At 41.5% G+C, this 20,468-nt stretch overlaps 1 protein-coding gene across 1 annotated transcript; it reads left to right on the top strand.

Annotated features, from left to right (window-relative positions):
* Positions 1-1,826: 1,826 nt before the first annotated feature.
* HNRNPU (heterogeneous nuclear ribonucleoprotein U) lies at positions 1,827-18,624 on the top strand. The gene is made up of 14 exons (XM_075126972.1): positions 1,827-2,701; positions 3,739-3,853; positions 3,985-4,058; positions 7,885-8,024; positions 9,685-9,784; positions 11,058-11,170; positions 11,612-11,875; positions 12,185-12,304; positions 12,896-13,024; positions 13,415-13,583; positions 14,105-14,350; positions 14,877-15,070; positions 17,048-17,119; positions 17,500-18,624. Exons 1-14 carry the CDS (start codon positions 1,996-1,998, stop codon positions 17,551-17,553), a joined length of 2,496 nt encoding a protein of 831 aa, XP_074983073.1. The 5' UTR covers positions 1,827-1,995; the 3' UTR covers positions 17,554-18,624.
* Positions 18,625-20,468: the final 1,844 nt, after the last annotated feature.

Genomic DNA, 20,468 nt, shown 5'->3' with positions numbered 1-20,468 from the left:
AACTATAAACTAAGCACCTTCATATTGGTATAACTGTCCACACTAAAAAGGGTTACCTGGTATAACTATGCTGGTATGATTAAGGGGGTACTACTTTTGTGTGTAGACAAGGTCTTAGATCCAGGAGCTTGGCTCCTAGCATGCTTGTGTGAGCTCTGCATACTGAATAGGTGTAGCCTGTGGAGTCCGCACTTGGATTCTGATCCTGTGAGCCAGTATGTGCAGGCAGACCCTTTAGGGAATCTAACTAAATAACCTCTCCCCCCACTCAGCTGGGGGGGAGAAGTAGATACGCCAGAGGGTAGGGATAGAGTCCAGAGTGACCTAGACAAATTGGAGGATTGGGACAAAAGAAATCTGATGAGGTTCAACAAGGACAAGTGCAGAGTCCTGCACTTAGGATGGAAGAATCCTATACACTGCTACAGGCTGGGGACAGACTGGCTAAGCGGCAGTTCTGTAGAAAAAGACCTGGGAATTACAGTGGATGAGAAGCTGGATATGAGTCAACAGTGTGCCTTTGTTGCCAAGAAGGCTAATGGCATATTGGGCTGTATTAGTAGGAGTGTTGCCAGTGGATCGAGGGAAGTGATTATTCCCTTCTCTTCGGCAATGGTGAGGCCACATCTGGAGTATTGCGTCCAGCTTCCCCCCCACTACAGAAAGGATGTGGACAAATTGGAGAGTCCAGCAGAGGGCAATGAAAATGATTAGGGGGCTGGGGCACATGACTTATGAGGAGAGGCTGAGGGAACTGGGCTTGTTTAGTCTGCAGAAGAGTGAGGGGGAATTTGATAGCAGCCTTCAACTATCTGAAGGGAGGTTCCAAAGAGGATGGAGCTCGGCTGTTCTCAGTGGTGGCTAATGACAGAACAAGAAGCAATGGTCTCAAGTCGCAGTGTGGGAGGTCTAGGTTGAAACATCACCCTCCTAGTAAAATAGTGAAGCACTGGAATGCGTTACCTAGGGAGGTGGTGGAATCACCATTCATAAAGGTTTTTAAGGCCCGGATTGACAAAGCCCTGGCTCGGATGATTTAGTTGGGGGGTTGAGCAGGGAGTTGGACTAGATGACCTGCTGAGTCTCTTCCAACCCTAATCATCTATGATTCTATGACATCCCTGCAGGCACAGAGGTTCATGGACATGGATCAGCTCACAAGATTGGAGCCTTCAGTTCGACAGACTAACTCTGTATTTTCTTCTTTATTCTAATGGATGATGTAGATAGGGACAACACAGCTTCCTGGGGCAGGGAGACAATACTCCAACTCACCCTTCTGGAAGGGGAGACTACAGCCTCCCTTCCCCGCTAGGCAACAGGTCAGGTTTAAATGGACACTGCAGGATTGTAGGCTGCAGTTTACTAGCTAGTCAGCCACGCTTCCACTGTGCCTGTCTATAATCCTTATCAATTAGTGCTGATAGCTACTATTTATATAGCACTTCGGGGCCAGGGCGCTTGGTGCTTTAAGGATGATGATACTTCCCTACCTTTGTATATTTCAGATGGGGGCCAAGGCACAGAGCAGGGAAGGGACTTGCCCAAGGTCATACCCAGCCAGTGGTACAGGCACAAGTAACATCAGTAGCTCTTTGCTAAGAGCACTAGTCGGGTTCCTGCTGCCCCGTGAAGGGTTCATACCTGCCCCTTTGTGGCGCTGGAAAAGCTGGGGGTTGGCAAGGTTGAATGCGCTGGGGCGGGTATTTACGGTAGTGGGGTTGGAGAGGCGCTCGGCGGCACTTACGGTAAATGGGGAGGGAGGGGGTATATTGCGTGCGCGGGCGGGGCAGGCAGAGCTGCGTGCTCGGCCCCGCGAGGCGCGTCTCTCCCTCGCGAGCTCGGTGAAAGGATTTGGCGCCAGGCGGGTCCGCTCTGCAGCTGCCGCAGCCGCACGAACCAGCCGCGCCACCCACCCACCCGCGTCCCACCGGGGCCTCGACCCAGCGCCGCCGCCCGACCGAGCCCAGCGCCGCCAGGCACCGCGCCGCCGCCATGAGCTGCTCGCCCGTCAACGTGAAGAAGCTGAAGGTGTCGGAGCTGAAGGAGGAGCTGAAAAAGCGGCGTCTCTCCGACAAGGGCCTCAAGGCCGATCTCATGGAGCGGCTCCAGGCCGCGCTAGACCAAGAGGAGGCTGGCGGGGGAGGCCCCGCCAGCAGCGCCGCCGAGCCCGGCAACGGCAGCATGGAGGGGGAGGCGGCCGAGATCGGCCAGGAGGGAGGCCCCGACCAGGCCGCGGCCTCCACCGCCGAGGACGACGACGAGGAGGGGATGGAGGCGGCCGATGGCGACGCCATGGAGCTGGGCGAGGAGAACGGCGAGCGGGCGGGGGCCGGGGGCGGCCCGATGGAGGAGGAGGCGGCCGGCTCGGAGGAGGAGGAAGAGGAGGATGAGAACGGAGACGACCAGGGCTTCCAGGAGGGGGAGGACGAGCTCGCCGACGAGGAGGAGGCCGCGGCCGGCGACGCCAACGGGCACGGGGAGCAGCAGCCCCCGCAGCAGCAGCCGCCGCCGCTCCTGCAGCCCCAGCAGCGGGTGCCCGCCAAGGAGGCGCCCGGTAAAAGCGGCGCCTCGGGACCCCCGGCAACGGCTCCTGCCGGCCCGGCGACCCCCGCCAAGTACCAGCCGCAGCAGCAGCAGGACAAGAAGAAAGCGGAAGGCGGCGGCGGAGGCGGCCGCCCCGGGCCCCAGGCAGTCGGGGGTGAGTGCGTGGCCGGGCCGCAGCGGCCTCCCCGGGGCTGAGGGGCCGGGCGCGCGGGGGACGGGGGGGGCGGTTTCCGGGGTGAGGGATTCGTAGTTTAGCACGAGATCCGGGCCCTTCCCCGCCGGCGATTGGGGGGTCGGGATTCGCGCGCCCCCCGCCCCCCCCCTCATCCCCGCCGCATGTCTCCCTGCGGCGGCTGCGCCGGGCCCCGTGCTGGGGGCGGGGGTCTCGGGCAGGTGGGGTGGTTGCGCGGGACCGTTGCGCCAGTCTGCGAGCGCGGCGGGGGGTCGAGGGGGAAGGGGTTGCCGCGCCGTGGGGGAGGGGCGGTTCCGGAGGGGCCGCTGGGGCGCGCTGTATTGTGCAAACGAACGCTTCGCGGCGTGACGTTGCTTCCGGCCTGGCTGCTCTTCGGGATCGCGCTTTTGGAACGCTGGGTACAATGGAGGCGGAATCCCCTTCCCTGCGGCCAGGCCCCATGCGGAGCGGCCCCCGCCGCCAAGCTGCGCCGGGCCAGGCGGAAAGGGAGGCGCTGCAGTTCCGTAGTGCCCTTGTGCGCAGCTCCAGTGTGCCCTGCGGGGTGGGGGAGGGGAAGGAGGATGTAAATGATCTATTGAATGCAGTGAGTTACTGGTCTCTTAGCTGCTTAACTTTCCTGGGCCCTGAACCCAGCAGGTGTCTTCTCTGTGCAGGGACAGTATAAATGAGCTCATTATTTTTGCCACCTTTTTTTTTTTTTTTTTTTTTTTTTTTACAGATCTGACAATTCATGAAGTAATTTTCAGACCACATCATTGTCAGAAGCTTAGTGCTGCAGCTAGGACAACTCTGCTTTTTTTTTTTTTAATTTTTTTTAAAATAATGTTAAGAGATCTCTATGCAGGACGCTGGTATTATTTTCTGGCAGCTAGGTTGTGTGCTCTTAAATTTTAATTTGAAACCTAACATTTAGGGAAATACTAACTTGTACAAATTAAAATGCATTTCTCAACAGGACCTACCTTAAACATATTTTTCATTTAAATTACTTTCTGTAGGAGATACTAAAACAGAACAACAAAAAGCTAGTGATAAAAAGAGAGGTGTGAAGAGACCACGTGAAGACCATGGCCGGGGATATTTTGAATACATTGAGGAAAACAAGTATAGCAGGTAGAGAAACTTCAAACCACTAAATAATATTAGAGGTCTATCAATGGAAAGCACTAAAAGTTAGGTATTAATTACGGTTTGTAAAAACCACTGTTAAGGAAAATACCAAAATTTATTACGTTGGTTTTTAGGGCCAAATCTCCTCAACCACCCGTTGAAGAGGAAGATGAACAGTTTGATGACACAATGGTCTGTCTTGATACTTGTAAGTATTTCTGCTTTTTTGACTCTAGTGACAAATTCCCTGCCCTCCTCTTCACACACACCTCCTTATTTTTTAAAACTAGCTTGCCGAACTGTAGTAGGAACATGCAGGTTGACTTTCATCAGTGAAAGTGACCTGTGAAGGACTTCAGAATTGGCTTGTGCCATTTTTCTGCTTTTTATGATATACGAAGAGAGACAGAAAGGCTTTACTTGGTTTTATTCCCTGTATGGTTCTTTTTTAAAACTTTTTTTTAAAATATCATCCCTGGTTTTGCTGGTGAACTAGGGAATGGGGGGAGGGGTTTCAGGATGTATATTGCAAAGGGGTACGTCAGATCTGTAACCAAGACCTTTCCAAAATGTTCACCAATTACTGACAGGTGTTAACAAATGAGATTCAAAATTTGGGAGAAGACATAAATGAAGTGGAAAGAAACTCAATGGGCTGGTTTATTTTGAGAACTTGATTATGAAATGGTACGTACAGGCTCTGTTATACTGTACAGCCATTCTAACTTAGGAGGGAAGAGGCAGCTTACCTTAATTTAAAAAAGTGATAAGAGAGTACATATCGTGATGAAGTAACTCTGCTTTTTAGTTCGCTTAGGCCCTATTCTGCAACGAGCAGTCTTTGCGTAGATATTAAGTTAGAACAAACCATTACTTGATTTCTGATTGGTTGTCAGTCATCAGTGCAAAGTAGAAATGTGTTGGTATGCATGGAGAATTCTTACCTACTTGTGTACAAACCTTGTACAGCTGTAAAGTCTTACCTATCAGTCATTTGTAATGTCAGCTGTACATTAGACTCAGAATTGGTTGAGCACTAGTATGTCCAGTTCCAATGATTGACTTATGCAGAGTAGTAAATTTGTAAAGGGGAGAGAATTACCAACTTGTGAGCCCTTGGTGCTGCCCCTAAGGGTAAAGTGTGTGGGGGGAGGGGCGGGGGGGTTAGTTTTTCCAGATATGATATGTCACTAGCATTTAATGGTCTCTGTGTAAAGCAGTACCGTATTTTCTACAGTGCCTTGAGCCAATGGATAGTTACTGTGTCAATTTAAAAAGAAACCTTATCCAGTCTGTTAGACAGCTGCAAATTATATCCTTCACTTTCATTAAAGGGAGAACAGTTTAGATCACACTTGTCTAAAAGTAGCATACATAGTAGTAGTTTACAAGTAATGCTAAGGCCACGTCTACACTACCCGCCAGATCTGCGGGTAGTGATCGCTCTATCAGGGATCGATTTATCGCGTCTAGTGTAGATGCGATAAATCGATCCCCGATTGCTCTGTCGACTCCGGAACTCCACCAGGGTGAAAGGTGGAAGCGGAGTCGACGGGGGAGCGGCGGCCATCGATCCCGCGCCGCGAGGACGCAAAGTAAGTGATTCTAAGTCGATCTAAGATACGTCTACTTCAACTACGCTATTCTCATAGCTGAAGTTGCATATCTTATATCGATATCCCCCCCCCCCCCCCCCCGTGTAGACCAGGCCTATGATTACTATAGCTGAAAGTATAGAAGTGTTTCATATTTCAGCTTGTTTGCTCTGCGTATTTTGACATCATTTTATCAGGTTTCTGCTCTTCGTGGAGAGACTTTTTAAAACTGGGAAAATGTGGATTCACGGTCACCTCAACAGACAATATGGGTTAGGTGTAGTTTATGAAACTTATAATTTTATTTTTTTTGGAAAGTGCTAGCAGTTAATTCAGTTTGGTAGTGTTTCTTGATAGACAGGATTTCATTCTTAATTGAAAACTGCTAGTCGTAAGCAGCTGTTTTTTAATGATAGAACTTTCAGAGTGCCTAAATAATAGCTGTGGCTTTATTGTACCACTAGTAGTGGTTTAGTTTTCTTGAACACAAGTAGTTATGCCACTGAAGTCCAGTCATTTTACACAGATGTCAACTTAATATGACCAGTGGAGTGAGGAAACACTACATGTGCATTGGTGGCCTGTATTTCCTAGAGTCCACCAGTTTTTAGATTGCATTATATTTCTACTTGTGTCAGCCTCTGGGCAACATTGATCCAGATTATATATTCCTGACACTTCCATACAAAGGGGTGTTAACTTTTCTTTTAAATTGTAAATGTTTTTATAAAACAGGTAAGCAGAACTATGCAAGCTTATCTCTAATCAGTTTCACTTTCTGGTTTGTATGCAATAATGTGTGGAGGGTATCGGAAGTGTTCTGAGAACCGTGGATGAAAGTATTTATTAGTAGTACAAAATAAATTTCAGTTGCAAACATTGTAGTAGTAGACAGGGTCATTCCATACAAACCGAGAATTCTGATAATACTAAGCACCTTAAATCTTAGACCTAAAGTATATGTGTACTGTTGAGACTTCTTAGTTTTAAGATTATCACAAGATGCAGCATGTAAAATAGTTCAGTTCCTTTGTGTGTGCATAGACTGGTTACTGTTAACTTTTAAATCTTATGTGCTGTTCTAATTAGAAGTGGGGAAGGCAAGTCGTATACATGGGCAGGATAATATATTCGCTAAATTTCAGTGTGGCTGTGGTTTCTAGTACATTCTTGGGCACTTCAAGGGCTGCGTCCCACACCTCGCATCCCCATGTTACATTGGTTTGTTATGGCTTAAGATCTGCTTTTTTTTGCCCTCAAGAGGCTTCCATGGTGTTACTGGCTTCAGTTTTGACATCCTCTTTGGGACTGAGGTTCCAACTGTGCACCAGGGTGGTGTTTTGTTTGTCTCTCTCTCCCTCCCTGCCCCCCCCCCCCATGGCACTTTTTTCTCATTTTGAAGGATCATCTCCTGCCATGCTCTCCCTGTGTAAGCTACCTATATCTGATTTGGAGTATTTTATTTTAATTGTCTACATTACTAACAAGTAGCCATCTTAATTTCAAGCCAGTCACACACACACACACACACCCCACATATAGCTTTTGGTACTCTGTTTGTATCTTAATATTGTATAAACTGTTAGCACCTATCCGTGTTTAAGGCTATTTTTGATGTCTGCCTGTAAACAGTTAACTTTGTTACACCATATGGTAAATAGAAATAAATTAAACGGTGACGTGTAGACTCACTAGCAACAGGTTTTTATAGGAAATTGGGAAACATCAATAAATGTGTAAAACTGATTCGTAACACTCATCAGGCTTCCTCAGGACTTTCTAGTTGATCAGCTATCTGAAACCTTGAGCTGGGAAAGAACCACCAATATTCAGCGAGCCAGTTGGCTTATCGAAGTGTCCATATCCAGGAACAGGAGAGCTGTGTTCCGGTCATGCCTCATATGGAAATAACTTACTGAATAAGTTAAATACTGAAAACAATACTGAGAACTTTCTGAAGTTAATTGTAACTTAAAGGTGTATGCCGAAACTTTTTAGCATGAGTGATCACTTTAGATAAGCTGTCACCAGCAGGAGAGTGGGGTGGGAGGAGGTATTGTTTCATGGTCTCTGTGTATATAATGTCTTCTGCAGTTTCCACAGTATGCATCCGATGAAGTGAGCTGTAGCTCACGAAAGCTTATGCTCAAATAAATGGGTTAGTCTCTAAGGTGCCACAAGTACTCCTTTTCTTTTTGCGAATACAGACTAACACGGCTGTTACTTTGAAACCTGAAAGTTACACTGAAAGCCATATCCGGGCATCCAAATAATTGGCTTACTTTCATGAGTGCTAAGACCGCTTGTAATCAACAGCTTGGCACTTTTGAAAGTCAGATCACCTATTTAAGTGCCCAACATTTGTTTTAAACTAATCTGTTTAAATTTCAGACGACATATGAAAAGCAGTAAAAAGTATGATTTTTATTATATTGACAGATAACTGCGACCTACATTTTAAAATCTCAAGAGACCGTTTTAGTGCTTCCTCTCTGACCATGGAAAGTTTTGCCTTTCTCTGGGCTGGAGGGAGAGCCTCCTATGGAGTTTCTACAGGCAAAGTCTGCTTTGAAATGAAGGTAAATCCTATTATTACTGTTTTAGTGGAGAATAATCTTGAGCATGTGTAAAGACTTTAATTATTGCTCATCTTGGTATAGCTGGAATTTTACAAAAATATAATTCCATTCAATTGTAGCTACATCGGATGGGATAAATCCAAAGCATAGGGATTTTTAAATTGTTCCTCTGGTCCGTAGAGAGAACTTTTTATTTAAAACATGAAAAATAACTTAACTGACAAAATGACTTCCTTTTATACAAAGAGTCTACAGAATGCAGCGATTTACATACATATAGCTATAAACAAGGCTTGAAAAACTTAGATCTAACGCCAACTAGCCAAGATAAGAGGATTGCACTTCATGCCACCTACAGTCTGAAGGAATAAAATGGTACTGTATTTAATTGTAATTTAACCCAGCAATCTCATTCCTGGCCATACCCAGTCATGTATGCCTGCCACAGGAGTTGGTAACTTTACCAGACAACTAATAGTTGGGACTCCGTCTCCTAGCTGAAGCCAGCATTGATCAGAGTGGGAAGGGGAAAGAAGCAGCAGTGCTGTAGATGGTCCACAACCATGTACAAAGCCAGCACCTCCCACCTGCTGGGAAAGGGGTGGGTGCTGAAGTTACCAGCAGGTGCTGGTCCTTGTCTTGGCTCACTGCTTCCAGCTTATGTCTTAAATTCTTAAGCCTTTTCTGTGCATGCACCCCAGGCACAATTCTAGTTGCTTTTTGTTCTCCTTTCATCCAGTGCCCTTAGGCCTCCTGGCTCCTGCAAGGGTTGGTGGGTGGGTATCTCCTTTTACCCAGGCTCCCTTAATGAATTATTCTTGGTGCCTGCTGCCATTGCCATTACTGCTCCAGCTCCAATTGTCTTGTCTGTCTTCAAGTCAGTGTCATTCTGCTTATGATTTTGAAGAGCACAGGATTCTAGTTGGTTTTCACTTGATACAGCTTGGCAAAGCTCTGAGCAGCGGCAAACATATGGCAGCTAGCTGTCTACACATTTATGGGGACTTAAGGGTGTTTTTTTTTTCTTTGTAATCATAAAAGTAATATGTCTTTAAAGAAAGAATAGGTTCTGCAAAAGTTGATAACATTTGCCTATTAGTCGCTTGCTATAAAAGAAATATTGTTAAGCTTTAAACTGTCCTTGTATCACTACAACAGTGTTTTGTTGTATCAAAACACTGGCTTAATTTCTTCATGTAATACTGCACTTTAATCTGTACCGTATTGGCTAGAGTAATGTTAGTTCACTCTTATGCATGCAGGGTACTGACATATTACCATACAGAAGAGTCGAGTGTGTGTGTATTCAACATAATACTAATTTTAAAGTTAAAAGGGCTCCTTGTACTTCAAATGCCCCAACCTCCCCATAAACAAAGTTCCTTGAAGTCACACACACCTTTACGTCCTTAGCCAGAAGATATAAGTACTTGGTAGCTGACTTGTAGTTCCAGAACGTTTTAACTCAAGACTACTTAACTCTTCCCCACTTCAACCCTCCCCTTCTCCCCCCCCCATACCTGAAAATGTGGTATGCTCCTATTCATACTTAATATTTTGCATCACCTCTTAATACAGGCTTCAAAATATTTCCTTCAGGAATTTGTCTTGTTTGAACCTGATATTTCATTTCACTTTATCAATTTTTGTTTAAAAACAGGTTACAGAGAAGATTCCTGTTAAACATCTGTATACAAAAGACATTGACATTCATGAAGTGCGGGTTGGCTGGTCACTGAGTACAAGTGGAATGTTGCTTGGTAAGACTTCAAAATATGTCAGTCAGTATTACTTAAACTTATCTAAAAGGCATTCAGCCTGTTTTTGATGACTGCTTTACTTCTTATGGAGTAACTGAATCTGTGTAGGCTTTTTTGCTGTTGGTGATGCCTCTTAACCACACTAAGATAGGCATTGTATCAAGTGATTCTGTGAAGACCGTGGCTTTGAAAGAAGAATACACTTCAGCCAAAACAAGCTGGTTTTTGAATATTATAGATGTAAGGGCTATTTGACTTTGCAAGAACTGTGCTTCCCTCTTAATGATAAAAACATCAGCTGTGTAGAATAATTCTGTATAATCTTTGCTCTGCATATAACCTGTGTGCCGTCAGCACAAGACTGTCTTGAAGAGCAGATTGCTAAGTATCTTGGCACAAGTCCAGAGAAAGAAACACAGATATTACACTCAGAATTATTAATAGGAAAATAAAGAATTGTGATGTTTCTACCAAAATTATTTCACTTTTGAAAGTGGGCAGGAGGAAAGAATACTCTGCTGGATGAAAGGAAATTATTCTAGTATTCTGCTGTCTAAATATTTAAACACCCACTATTGTTAGTGAGGTGCCATTTTTGTAGATAATGTTTGAGTTCCCATCTGTTTCTGCTGCAGCAGCTGTAAACTAATATTTTTAAAGGTGTGCTGGTGCACAAACTATTAGAATTTAAGATCCAGTTTTAATATCTATGTCTACTGTGCTTGTTGAAATGTTCGCTATTGAACAAATGGTAATCTGGAGCAGTATCTGTTGATGGTATTGGCTCCTTCTAAAAGATAGTTCTTAGCTGCCACCTAATTCGTTTCAGTAAAAGTCAAATATCTTTTTAAAAACTAAAGGTGTAGTCCATTTTTACAGTTCATAAGGTAGAATTCAATAATGAGCTACAGTACCTGGAGTGAGTAGAGAAGGTCAAGAACTTCAAGGATGTAATAAAATCTATGGTGTAAATTTTTTTTTTTTAAGACTAGAAATATTTAAAAACAATGCTGAAGGACAGACTTTGAGTAATTTGGAATATCTGATTTCTTTGTTTTGATGTCTAGCTGCATTTTTTCCCTCTTATTTTGGAACGCCTACTAGATAATAGCCTACGGTGAAGCACCTGCAAAATGAGACACAGCACTATTCGTTTGAATGAATATAAACTCTTTTTAAACTTTTTTTAGAATGTTTTAAAGTAAGTAATCTAGAACGCAAGATTGTAGCTAGTTGCTGTAGCTTTCCTCTAAGTTGTCTGGTCTTTCACCAGGTGAAGAAGAATTTTCTTACGGATATTCTCTAAAAGCAATAAAGACATGCAATTGTGAGACTGAAGACTTTGGTGAGAAGTTTGATGAAAATGATGTGATTGCGTGTTTTGCTGTAAGTTTTCCACTATTTCTGTGTTTTTGAAACTTGAATTTTCTGGCTTAGTTATGTGGGAAGGACTGACCTGATTCCAAAAAAAATGGAGCAAGATAGTTTATCTTAAACATTCTGGTTAATTTTCTTAGTGTTGGTACATTACTTGATGCTGCTTTAACTGAGTTAAAGCCATTTTCTACATGGAAGACATTTACATTATACAAAGTTTGATAATTTTTTATCTACGTTTATCTTAAGGGCTGCATTTTTCTTATGTCTAGCAAAACCTTAAATAAGATAAGTTTGGTTACTTGTATTGCGGACAAAAGATGGAAACTGAGATTCCATCATGAAGTCTTGATAAAAGGAAACTTGAAGTGATTATATACAGAGTACTTGGGTTCCTACTAATTTGGTCTTTATACTAGTGCAAGTTAAACTAGTTTTATGTATTAACAGAATTTTGAAGGCGATGAAGTGGAACTCTCATATTCCAAGAATGGGCAGGATCTTGGTGTTGCATTCAAAATCAGTAAGGAAGTTCTTGATGGGCGACCACTCTTCCCACATGTTCTCTGCCATAACTGTGCAATTGAATTCAACTTTGGTCAGAAGGATGAACCCTACTTTCCCGTACCTGAAGAGTATAGCTTCATCCAGAAGGTTCCATTAGAAGATCGGGTTAGAGGACCAAAGGGACCTGAACAAAAGAGAGACTGTGAAGTAAGTGTGATGTTTTTTAAAGCATATTAATCTAACTGCAGTAATCAGATTGAAAATTTTACTATACAACTCATTTTGGCCATCTGTGTGGATGTTAGTTCTTAAAACGGGTAATTTACGATTGGCCATTTTATGAAGTTTACCAGTTTGTTTGGACCCGTTCTAATGTTTCTCCATATTTTAACTAAATGAACCAATTAAAGCAATAATTGGCATAATATGGCAGCATTTTTTGATAAGCTGCCAGTTAGCACAGCTTCTAATTTGGCTTTCCACTTAAACTATAACATCTAAACTGTGTCATAATAGGTGGTAATGATGATTGGCTTGCCTGGAGCTGGGAAGACGACATGGGTTTCCAAACATGCAGCAGAAAACCCTGGAAAATACAATATCCTTGGAACAAATACTATTATGGACAAAATGATGGTAAGTAGTGGCAGGACTGAGGTCTGTCGTAGACTTATAAAAGTTGAAAGGTTACTTGGATTTTTTTTCATCCCCATACTATTTATTTGATATTTAAGTTCACAAAGTATTGACTAGTTCTTTGCCTTTTGGGAGCCTTAAGGAATTTTGATTAAACAAAGTAAATATAGCATGAATTACAGCAGGCTTCTAAAGCTTATGTAGTATATATGTTCTTAGTAGAAATCAGATTTCTTTGGTTGACCTGCTAGTTATGAAATGTCTGTCTATTTTTGTTCTAGTCCTGTATTGCTTTTTGAGGATGGGTTACACCTCTAAATTCTGACATGGATTTTAATGTAGTAGTTATTGCTTTTGCATGATGTCTGTGGTGATTATGAAGAGAAATATTGCTCACTTGCCACAGCACACTTTTTAAAGAATTACCATTCCTTTTGTGGGATGATGTTAAGAACACCAATTCAAATGAGTTTTGAGGGGTTCACTTGTCTTAAAAAAATTAAGTCTTCAATGTCAGATAAAAGCACTTGACAAAAGAATAGGTCATCAACCAGATCGGTACTACTATAACTTTGGAAAATGTTTCTGTAGGTTGCAGGTTTTAAGAGGCAGATGGCTGACACTGGAAAACTTAACACACTGTTGCAGAGAGCTCCGCAGTGTCTTGGCAAGTTCATTGAGATTGCCGCTCGTAAGAAGCGGAACTTCATTTTGGATCAGGTATAAGCTACAGAGTATGAAATTAATTTTAAATTAGAATGGAAATAACTAAGTGGGATTCAGGTTTAGAATCTAGCAGCTGTTGTGCTCTACCACTTTTCCTGCTTACCTCATTGAGGAGGCCAAAGGTTGAATTGTACGACAAGCATTTTTAATCACTTCATATATCATCTACAATTTTTCCAAAATTGTGGGGTGTTGAGGGAAATAGTGTTCACATCCAAAAAGAGTAAGATTTTGTAAAGTTGCACCATGCTACATCTTTCCTTCCACTTACATGTAAAAGTCATTGCAAGCTCTTGTAGAGATGAAATTTATACACCATAAGTTTAACTTCCTTTAGTTCTGACAATGACAGCTACGTGTAGTAAGTTACTGCATTTTTTTCAGACAAATGTGTCTGCAGCTGCGCAGAGGAGAAAAATGTGCCTGTTTGCAGGCTTCCAGCGCAAAGCAGTTGTTGTTTGCCCAAAAGATGAAGACTACAAGCAAAGAACACAAAAGAAGGCAGAGGTGGAGGGAAAAGATCTTCCAGAGCATGCAGTTCTCAAAATGAAAGGCATGGAACATAATCCTATACTGTGTTTTAGGATGTTGAGTATCTGTTTAAAGGGATAATGTAAATTTTTAGAATTCAAATTTGCTTACCTTAAAACAGTTACACTAAAACCTAGAAACTGGAAGACTATCATAGCTTTGTAAGACAACACTATATTGTGTGTTCCCTCTGCTGCAGTCCTTAACACTACTCAGTCATGCTGATATGCTCCATGCAGATGCACAAAGCTGTCGTGGCATAAAGTGCCCTATTAAAAAAAACATTAAACATGCTTGGCAGACATTGATGTTTGCTCTGAGTGCAGGGTTCAAAAAGTTAATAGGCAGAATATTTTCTAGCTTTGGATAGTGTTAGCAACTTCTTGGTGGACTGTTTGCTTCACTTACCACTCCTCAGTTTTGTCTTCATATTCAGTGATTCGGTTTCTGGAATTTTGTCCCTGCTGTTGTAGGAGGAGTGAGTAAAGGGTTTTATTGTATCTGAATGGGTATTCTGAACATCCAGGGTTTTCTCCTTTATAGGAAACTTCACACTGCCGGAAGTAGCAGAATGTTTTGATGAAATAACCTATGTAGAATTACAGAAAGAGGAGGCTGAGAAGCTCTTGGAACAATATAAAGAAGAAAGTAAAAAGTCTCTTCCTCCTGAAAAGAAACAGAACACTGGCTCAAAGAAGAGTAACAAAAAAAGTGGTAAAAATCAGTTTAACAGAGGTGGCCAGAGAGGACGTGGAGGATTCAACATGCGTGGCAACTTCAGAGGAGGAGGTAGGCCTAGAAACAGACCTGTTAACTTTATAGGCGTTTCTGGCTTTGGTGTTAACCTTTGACTGTAGCTGTTTCATTACCTTTATGCTGGGGAAAGCTTGACTTCGACTCCAACTCCAGATACACTTGAAGAGGAAGTCAAGGCATTTAAAAAAGAGTTTGCTAACTAACTTACGTTAGTCCATAATTTAGAGGGAACTAGAGATCCTATACTGTATTCATATGGCTTGTCAAGGGCGCTGCTTCTGAATTTTTTCACATTTGGATTTCGTGTTTTGGTTTTGTACTACATTGGTGTCTCTAGATGTTTTACTCAATTAGATCAGAAATTTCCTATTCAGGCATTCTTTTTCATTTGAAGCCGGTGGGCTTGAAATCCAAATCCATTAGGCAAAACAAATCTTCCTTAAAAATGTAGTAGGTGTAAAACATAGGATGTGAGATATGTCAGCTATATCAGACAATAGTTCTCATATAAGAAAGAGCTGTCAAACAAATGCATGTTTTTTATTTTTTCTTTCCACAGTCCCAGGGAACCGTGGTGGATACAACAGGAGAGGTGGCAATATGCCTCAGAGAGGAGGTGGTGGCGGTGGTGGTGGCAGTGGGGCAATTGGCTATCCATATCCTCGTGGTCCTGTCTTTCCAAGCAGAGGTGGTTACTCAAACAGAGGAAACTATAACAGAGGTGGAATGCCCAACAGGGGGAATTACAACCAGGTACGTAATGCATTCTGTAGGTGTGCTAAAGCTGACTTACCAGGTATTTAAGGCAATTTCTTACTTGAAAGGTTACAGTAGTAATTTACAAATTTGCAGGTTGAAGCATGTTGATTCACAGTTTTAAAAACAACTCTCCTTTGATAGTGGTATGGTGAGTTTTTGTCTTAAAAGGGCTGTCTACTTTAATATTGGTGCAAGCATCTAGAATGCTTGCTAATACACATGGTACCAAACCTTTATTAAATGTGCTTAGAGCTAATGCATCTGGTATAATTGGCAAGACTTTACGCCTTTGCTTGCTCCTGTTAAATCAGAAATTTAAAGCTCTTGTGTTTGCAGTCTAAGCGCACTGCAGCAGAATTTTTCATTATGTTCCCACGAGATTTTTTCCGTGTGTTGTGAAAGCTAGAAGCACTAGTCTAAGCATTTTCACTATCTGCTCTTCCACCGCTAGTTCTTTGGTGCCCAACAGCAGTTAAGGCAGTTCATGGCTTGTGTGCCCCTGCCACACCTGAGGAGGAAAGGTAACAGTTAACTGATTTAATAGAAATGTTGACATAGAATTGTTAAGTGAAAGGGACAGCACCTGTGTAAAATGCTCCTGAAAACATACATAACTGAGAAAGCATTTTCACAACTTTAATAGCAGTAACCCAGTAAATGAATGTACTTGCTTTATGGAATATCTGGAGGCATATGTAGGCTCAAAACTACAGGAGCTACCATATCCAGACTACCAAGACTTGAAAAATAACACTAGGGACTGTGTTCCATGTTTCACAGTCCCTGGTAGCTCCCGAGATGTACAGATATGCAAGGCTCCCCTCACATTATTGCAAGTAAAGTGAAATGTAACTGAAGGAGTAACTTTTTCGTAAGAAAAGGGGTGCAAAAAGGAAATACAAATTTTAACTGCTTCAAGCACTACAACCCAAAGTGTACACTGCTCATGGTTTGGGGGGTGGCCATGGGACCTCCTTATGACTGGCCATGTCACTTGTATGATGTGGGAGGACAAATGTATCCCAATTTTGGGGGCTGATCTAGTACATGATACATCTGTTAAGCACAGTGCATTCATTTAGGCAGGTTAGTGAGGATAAGTAGTGAAAGCATTGGTTCCTTGTTATTCCAAATGGCAAATAGCAATATCTATTGTCTGGCTGTAGTAAGTCATCCAGATATTCTTGTAAATGTATTAATGAAATGCTAACTGAAAAGCAAAAGAACAGGTGTTCAAGCTGAAACTTCCTCATCTAGACATCATGTTCCATAAGTATTTTGAGGATCTCCTAATAGCTGTTTGGGATCTGAACAGCACCAGGAACTTAATTGCTACTCTTTCTAATGGACAAATTTCAGTAGAGGCATTCAAAAGTTAGGTTGGATTATCTAGACTGTCAAAGAGCCAGCAGATGGAGCCCAAGCTAATAGACTGACTTGACAAACTTCCCAAACACTTACGTTAAGCCAGATTGCTGCATTTCTTCCAATATAGTGAAAATTCTTAAGTACACTTCCATAGTGTGGCTTGTATCCCAAACTCTGTGCACCACCTTTTCTCTCATTCATTCATTATTAAATGAACCATATCTTTGTCTGATCACAAAATAGCCTTGTGGTGACTGCAACAGTTGCTTACATGAAAGAATGGGAGCATTATTTGTATTTATAGTTGTCTTAATAGAATTAGCCAGCTGGAAACGAGTCAAAACTGGATTAGTCAGTTCTTCAGACCAGCAGCAGCAGTTTGAGAAGTACTGGCTTATGAAACCTATCCAATCCAAAACCCTCACCAAATATAAATCTCTGAAACAATGGAGAGAAATGTAAGCATTTTAAGAGCTTTTCAGTGTCTTTGCAAGGTTTGTACCATGACAGGTGCATTGGTAAGTCTTGGATTCTCATGCATACCTTTCTGGAATGTGGCCTACAACAGATGCAGTAGTGTTCTAAAACACCTTCTTGTTACAGAATTTCAGAGGAAGGGGAAATAATCGTGGCTACAAAAACCAATCTCAGGGCTACAACCAGTGGCAGCAGGGTGTAAGTAACCTCTGAGACTTTTCTTTAAGTCCTTAGGAATTGGCTCATTTACATGTGTGAAAATGCTGGGCAAAGTTGTCTCAAAGTCTAGGATATATGCTGGGCAAAGTCTAGGATATCTTGCATTTCAGCTGTGGCTTATTGGTTGTCATGTCTGTCAGTATATTTGGTTTCTTCTCAATATGGCATTACATTAAACAATATGAAACTTCCTGTTTCTTACACATTTCAGATATTACTGCTAACTGAAAAGTTGTAATCTTCCCTGTTTAGTTAGGTGTCATCTAATTTCCTTGTAAATATTTTTAATGTAGGAAAGTGAGCAGTGAGTAATGTCTGGTTACAATTCAAAATTTAATTATTTATCCCATCTATTGCAGCAATTCTGGGGTCAGAAGCCATGGAGTCAGCATTATCACCAAGGATATTATTGAATACCCAAATAAACGAACTGATACATATTTCTCCAAAACCTTCACAAGAAGTCGACTGTTTTTCTTTAGTAGGCTAACTTTTTAAACATTCCACAAGAGGAAGTGCCTGCGGGTTCCTTTTTTAGAAGCTTTGTGGGTTGATTTTTTTTTTCTTTCTTTTTTTTGTACATTTTTAATTGCAGTTTTAAAGTGATTCGTAAGAGAACCTCAGCATTGTGCACGATAAGAGAATGTGTCAGTATTTCAGGGTTCTACATTTTATCTGTAAAATGTGACTTTTTTTTTTTTTACCACAACAAAAGTAAAACGTTGCTTTGTACCTGGTGTCTTTTTATTAAAGAATTTTCTCCTTTTTCCTCCCTCCCCCAATTTCTAGGAAACAGTCGTGAGTCATTGTCACAATTGAATAGAAATGTTAGCAACCAGATTCATGTGGAGGCTCATAGTGGCCCTCATGGATATCATGAGACTATGTAATGCTCATATTACACTCCATCCTCTCTATATGGTTTCTGGGTAGAGGGAGTGGGAAAGCAAAAGTTTTTGGCAATAACTAGCAAGGTTTTATAACATTGAAGTTCAGCAAAACTGGGTGCAAAGTGGAAACCTGGAGCTAAATAGTGAAGGTGGAGTGCATGTAGAAGAGCTCTTAAAGTGTAAAACTTGGTTGCATTAATTGTGAAGGCTCAAACTTGTGAAGGTACAACACCATGAATTCTTTTCCATTTGTTCTGCATTTTGATTCTGAAAAGAAGCTGGCTTTGCCCATTTCTTATTAAACAAAACTTGTTGTAAATCCAGTTGTCTAATGGGATCTATATGAAGTTAGCTGTGTGTCTGTATAACCCTTTTCCCCCAAAATACTGTATACCTAGTGTGCTTGTAGTAGTTACTCCACCATTTTTGTAAGCTAATGAAACTGTGAGTCACCCATTTTATATCTAATTTTTAATCATGTCAATTCTCAAATGGGTGTACCTCCTTAGCCTGCTGATTCCTTTTTCTCTTTAAAAAAGTAGGTGGAGAAATTTAACTTTAGACGTTTGTTTGCAATAAAATAAATTCATTTTACTCTTGTTTTGGGATTCTCGCCATCAAGGTCTAAAATCCCTTTTAAAACTCTTCAGAGGAGGAAGAAAATGTACAAACTATTCTGTTGGACAGCTCCAATTCTTTACTCTGTACACTCTAAAAACACTGAAGTGAAAACTGGTGGCTGCTATAGTAGAAATATTGAAGTGGGATTTTCTTGCTTGTAAACTTGCTTGTAAAGGAACTACATTTCAGTCTCCTAAGACAAATGTTAACCTAGCTGACAAAGTCTTTCATTAAACTTCCATATGACAGTAAATTGTTCCGAGCTAACATTACCATATGATCCTTAAACCCTCCACCGATCGTGAAGGAAGAGTCTTTTTTTAAAAAAAAGGACTGCCTCTTAACTAGTCTATCAAATATTTGAATGTCCTGGGGTTGAGGAGACCTAATGTGGAAAATATACATCCCATGTATAATTCCACAATCTACTTCACTAATATGTAAAGATTTAGCCTTTGATGTGGATTGTACTGACTGCTGTGTAAATCCGTTTAAAGAAATCCCACTCTTGCTGTGAAATAGAAAATAGGGAGGGAAGAAAACCAAGGCCAACTCTAATTTCGTGTTCAGTTAGAAGCATATATACAATTGTTGTAATGTTATTGCTAGCTAATTCTTGGCCTGCATAGGCCATATTATATGGGCAAGATAGATACTATTGACCTAAAGCTAGAATTAATACACCTTACCACTAGAACAAAGAGCTAGGGACTTGGATCACCATGTTCTAGTGTTTAAAACTAAAAACCATTATAGCAGAAACTGACGTCCTCTGTCCTGATGTAGAGGCAGTGTGGTGCACTTGAACAAAACAGTTTTAATTTAAAATGTCACTTGGCTAGTAAAAGGAGTCCTGTGTAATGCTGAAGTTTGAAAATACTTCAGTTGTTTCATTGTTAAGAACTTGTAGCCATAGCAGCAGATGACAACTGAGTACTAATAACCCCCCCCACACGTGCGCACACACACTCTTCCCTGAGGTGGTGGTTAGTAGTAGTAATAAAATTGCTTTGAGGGAAGACAAATTTATTAATCATTAACCAATTTTTCCCCTAAAGACACTAGTCACCGAAGCCAAATGGGAACTCTGTAACCACAGTATCCCTCATTGACTGGGAATCAAGCATTTTGAGTGGTCTGAGACGACACCATTTTTCTCTAGTACTGTTTAACTTCTTGTTCTGTCTCCATGTTTTGCTATATATATGATTTTCCTTCTATTGGTCTTAAATACAAAACATCAGCATGTATTTTAAAAGTAGACATATGGATTGTTTTCATTTAGAAAACTAGTCTGATTATGTAAGATACCTTTGAGCATGCTGCAATTTCAGTAGTATTGAAGACTACATATGCAGTAAAAATGATTTCTCTAAAAATTCTTGCAAAATTCTGAGCTGTAGGAACAAACATCTCTAATTAACTTAAGATCTGAGCAGGGGTATAAGAGGTGCTGACTCTTGACATCTCTTCTGATTCTTATAGCTGTGCCATTTGCACTATTAATCTAGATTTTAGAAATCTCCATCAAAAAATGCAAACTTGTTTAAAACTTACAGAAATTCATTCTTTACTTTGATTACAAAGTTCTAGTCTTCAATAGATTTTTTTTTTATTAGCCAGCAAAGGAGAGGCTTTTTCTATAGTTTTAGGGGATCTTGTTGAAAGTTCAAAAAATGTGTATACATTTATTGGGCTGGCTAAAGTAGTGTATGAAGCCGGAATGTTAACTGGAGAGGGAGAATTGAAACTAAGTTGGATTTAAATATAGCTAGGTCATAGAGACTTTCTCATATGACTGTTACCACACTTTCTGC

Source organism: Caretta caretta, chromosome 3, assembly GCF_965140235.1.
Source record: "Caretta caretta isolate rCarCar2 chromosome 3, rCarCar1.hap1, whole genome shotgun sequence".
Taxonomy (NCBI): domain Eukaryota; kingdom Metazoa; phylum Chordata; order Testudines; family Cheloniidae; genus Caretta; species Caretta caretta.
This window is presented reverse-complemented; position numbering and strand designations above follow the sequence as displayed.

What these genes read in the sequence shown, in the direction of transcription:
- HNRNPU (XM_075126972.1), top strand. Translation starts at nt 1,996, where the DNA reads ATGAGCTGCTCGCCCGTCAACGTGAAGAAGCTGAAGGTGTCGGAGCTG. An exon ending in ATGTGATTGCGTGTTTTGCT is followed by an intron (nt 11,171 to 11,611) that starts GTAAGTTTTCCA and finishes ATGTATTAACAG; the next exon opens with AATTTTGAAGGCGATGAAGT. An exon ending in CTATTATGGACAAAATGATG is followed by an intron (nt 12,305 to 12,895) that starts GTAAGTAGTGGC and finishes ATGTTTCTGTAG; the next exon opens with GTTGCAGGTTTTAAGAGGCA.